Source organism: Miscanthus floridulus, chromosome 3, assembly GCF_019320115.1.
Source record: "Miscanthus floridulus cultivar M001 chromosome 3, ASM1932011v1, whole genome shotgun sequence".
NCBI lineage: Eukaryota > Viridiplantae > Streptophyta > Magnoliopsida > Poales > Poaceae > Miscanthus > Miscanthus floridulus.
This window is the reverse complement of record NC_089582.1, coordinates 119,948,195-119,950,942: the sequence shown is the minus strand read 5'-3', so window position 1 is coordinate 119,950,942 and position 2,748 is coordinate 119,948,195. Positions and strand designations below refer to the sequence as shown.

General features: G+C 58.1%; 1 protein-coding gene across 1 annotated transcript; it reads left to right on the top strand.

Moving 5' to 3' along the window:
• The first annotated feature begins 383 nt into the window (after positions 1-383).
• LOC136546680 (ornithine decarboxylase 1B, chloroplastic-like) lies at positions 384-1,622 on the top strand. Its single transcript, XM_066538643.1, has one exon. The coding sequence runs from the start codon at positions 384-386 to the stop codon at positions 1,620-1,622; it is 1,239 nt and encodes a 412-aa protein (XP_066394740.1).
• Positions 1,623-2,748: the final 1,126 nt, after the last annotated feature.

The following is a 2,748-nucleotide window of genomic DNA, read 5'->3' as shown; positions in this document are numbered from 1 at the left end:
CATCGTCTCGCCTCGGTCAGTAGTTCATTGTGCAAACAAAACACAAGCAGTCTAAAATGCATGCGTCCCTCGACTCAGCATCCGATGCTTGCGTTGGTGCATGCATGCGATGAAATGTTTCTTCTTTACCTTTTATATAATAATAATAATAACATAATACTTGGAGTTTTTTTAAACACTACTAGACGCAGGTGACCAGCATAATGGCACAACCAGACGTCACGAAATAAAGGAAGCTGCTGCAACGTTTACATCGTCATCGTTTATTAACGTTCTCCTTTTTTCTCTCTCTTCTACATCTTGGTTTTCAGGCAACAGGAGCTCTCCATCAAACAAAGCTCGATCACGCTGCTTGCTCATTTATCGCGCCCGTCGTCATCACCATGGTTGGAAGCAGCCCCCTGCAGGCCGTGCTTGCGGCGCCCGGCGTCAGGGACAGGAAGCTGCTCGCGTTCAAGCGCGACGCCCTCAAGGACAAGCAGGACGCCGTGTCCGGCCTCGTCCACTCCATCCTCGCCTCCACCAGCCCGCCCCAGCGCAGCGCCTTCTACGTCTTCGACCTCACCAAGGTCGTTGACCTCTTCCGGGCGTGGCGCCGGGCGCTGCCGGACGCGCGCCCCTGCTACGCCGTCAAGTGCAACCCGGACCCGGCGCTCCTCGGCGCGCTCGCCGCGCTCGGCGCGGGCTTCGACTGCGCCAGCCGCTCCGAGATCGAGGCAGTGCTCGCGCTCGGCGTCCAGCCGCGGGACATCGTCTACGCCAACCCCTGCAAGCCCGAGGCGCACCTCGAGTACGCCGCGGAGGTCGGGGTCAACTTCACCACCTACGACTCCGAGGAGGAGGTGGCCAAGGTCAGGCGCTGCCACCCGGGCTGCCAGCTCCTGCTCCGCCTCAAGGGCCCCGACGGCGGCGACGTCAGGGTCGACCTGGGCACCAAGTACGGCGCGCACGCCCACGAGGTCGTGCCGCTCCTGCGCGCCGCCCAGCGCGCCGGGGTCACCGTGGCCGGCGTCTCCTTCCACGTCGGCAGCGGCGCGTCCAACCTCGGCGTGTACCGCGGGGCCATTCAGGCCGCGCGCGGCGCGTTCGACGCCGCCGCTGCCCTCGGGATGCCGCCCATGCGCGTCCTCGACATCGGCGGCGGGTTCGTGTCCGGTCCCACTTTCGACGACGCCGCGGCGGTGATCAACGACGCGCTCGCGCACCACTTCGGCGACCTGCCGTGCGTGGAGGTGATCGGCGAGCCCGGGCGGTACTTCGCCGAGACCGCCTTCACGCTCGCCGCGCACGTCATCGGTAAGCGCACGCGTCGAGAGGTGCGCGAGTACTGGATCGACGACGGCCTCTATGGCTCGCTCAACTGCATCATCATGGACCACTACGTGCCGACCCCGAGGCCGCTCGCCAGCCCGCGCCCCGGCCACAAAACCTACACTTCCACGGTGTTCGGCCCAACGTGCGACTCTCTCGACACGGTGGTCACCGGGTACCAGCTACCAGAGATGGCCGTGGGCGACTGGCTCGTCTTCGACGACATGGGCGCCTACACCACTGGAGCCGGCTCCAACTTCAACGGCTACGCGACGTCAGACATAAAGATCTACGTAGCTTACTCCAGCTGAGTGCGAACGCAGACGACGTCGGCCCGGGACTAATATCTTCTTTCTTTCTTCCTTCCTTGACCAGACTTGTATTGTCTTTCCATTACAACATGTACAACATCCCGATCTACTTTTGAAACATTCAGATACAACACTTGCAAGATGAAACACTTGAGACATGCGTCTGAAACACTTGCAACATATGTGTACAAAAAAACAGATGAAACATTAGGGATAGACACTTGCAACATACGTGTATAACTATTGCAACATATGCAACATCTTGATCTACTTTTGCAACATTCGCATGAAACAATTGAAACATACATCTGAAACAACTAAAACACTTGAAACATGGGCTTGTAACATGTCTGAAAAGCGTCCAGAAACACTTGAAACACAACATTGCCGCGCGGCCATGACCTACCTGGTGAGCAACTGCCATGGCGCAGGCTTGCTAGATGGTGCGCATCCGCACGCCCCCGCCATGCCCGACGTCGGCCGAGGGAGAGGAGGCGCTACCGGATCTTGGGAGGGCGTCGTCGGCCAGGGTAGGGGAGGGTCAGATCCGATGGGACGTGGGGGAGGGTCACGGCGGCCATGGAGTGTGGGGAGGGGACGCCATGGAATCCGCCAGACTTGAGGGAAGACACACGTGGAGGAGGGGTGGTTGGATCCATGTAAGGGAGGGGACGAGGCTTGCTCGAGCCGCCATGGAGTGAGGGGAGAGGGACGCGGCCGCAGTAGTGGAGAAGAAGTGAGCGAACGGCGGCGGTGTGGTGGAGGCACCCGCAGCGGCCGATGCGAAACGAGGAAGGATGCGTCGCTCTATTTTATTTCATTTTTGTTTTTGAGGAACTCCATATGCTGGCCGGGAGCACGCTATGGGCCAGTCCGCAGGCCCAGCTAGCCGCGTCCGACACGGGACGGACGCCCTAACCGAAGCATTATCCATATGAGTTTGGTATGTATCGTCGGCGATCGCCAGAAATTTTTATTTCCGTTTACATTTATTTATTCTTTTATATATATATATACTATACTAGTCCTTCTTGCTAGTACTATGTAAGCACTAACCAATGTTGCAGAATGCAGACAACATAATAACTTAATAAGAGACTACTCCGTAGGTAGCTAGCTTAGGTGT

What these genes read in the sequence shown, in the direction of transcription:
- LOC136546680 (XM_066538643.1), top strand. Translation starts at nt 384, where the DNA reads ATGGTTGGAAGCAGCCCCCTGCAGGCCGTGCTTGCGGCGCCCGGCGTC.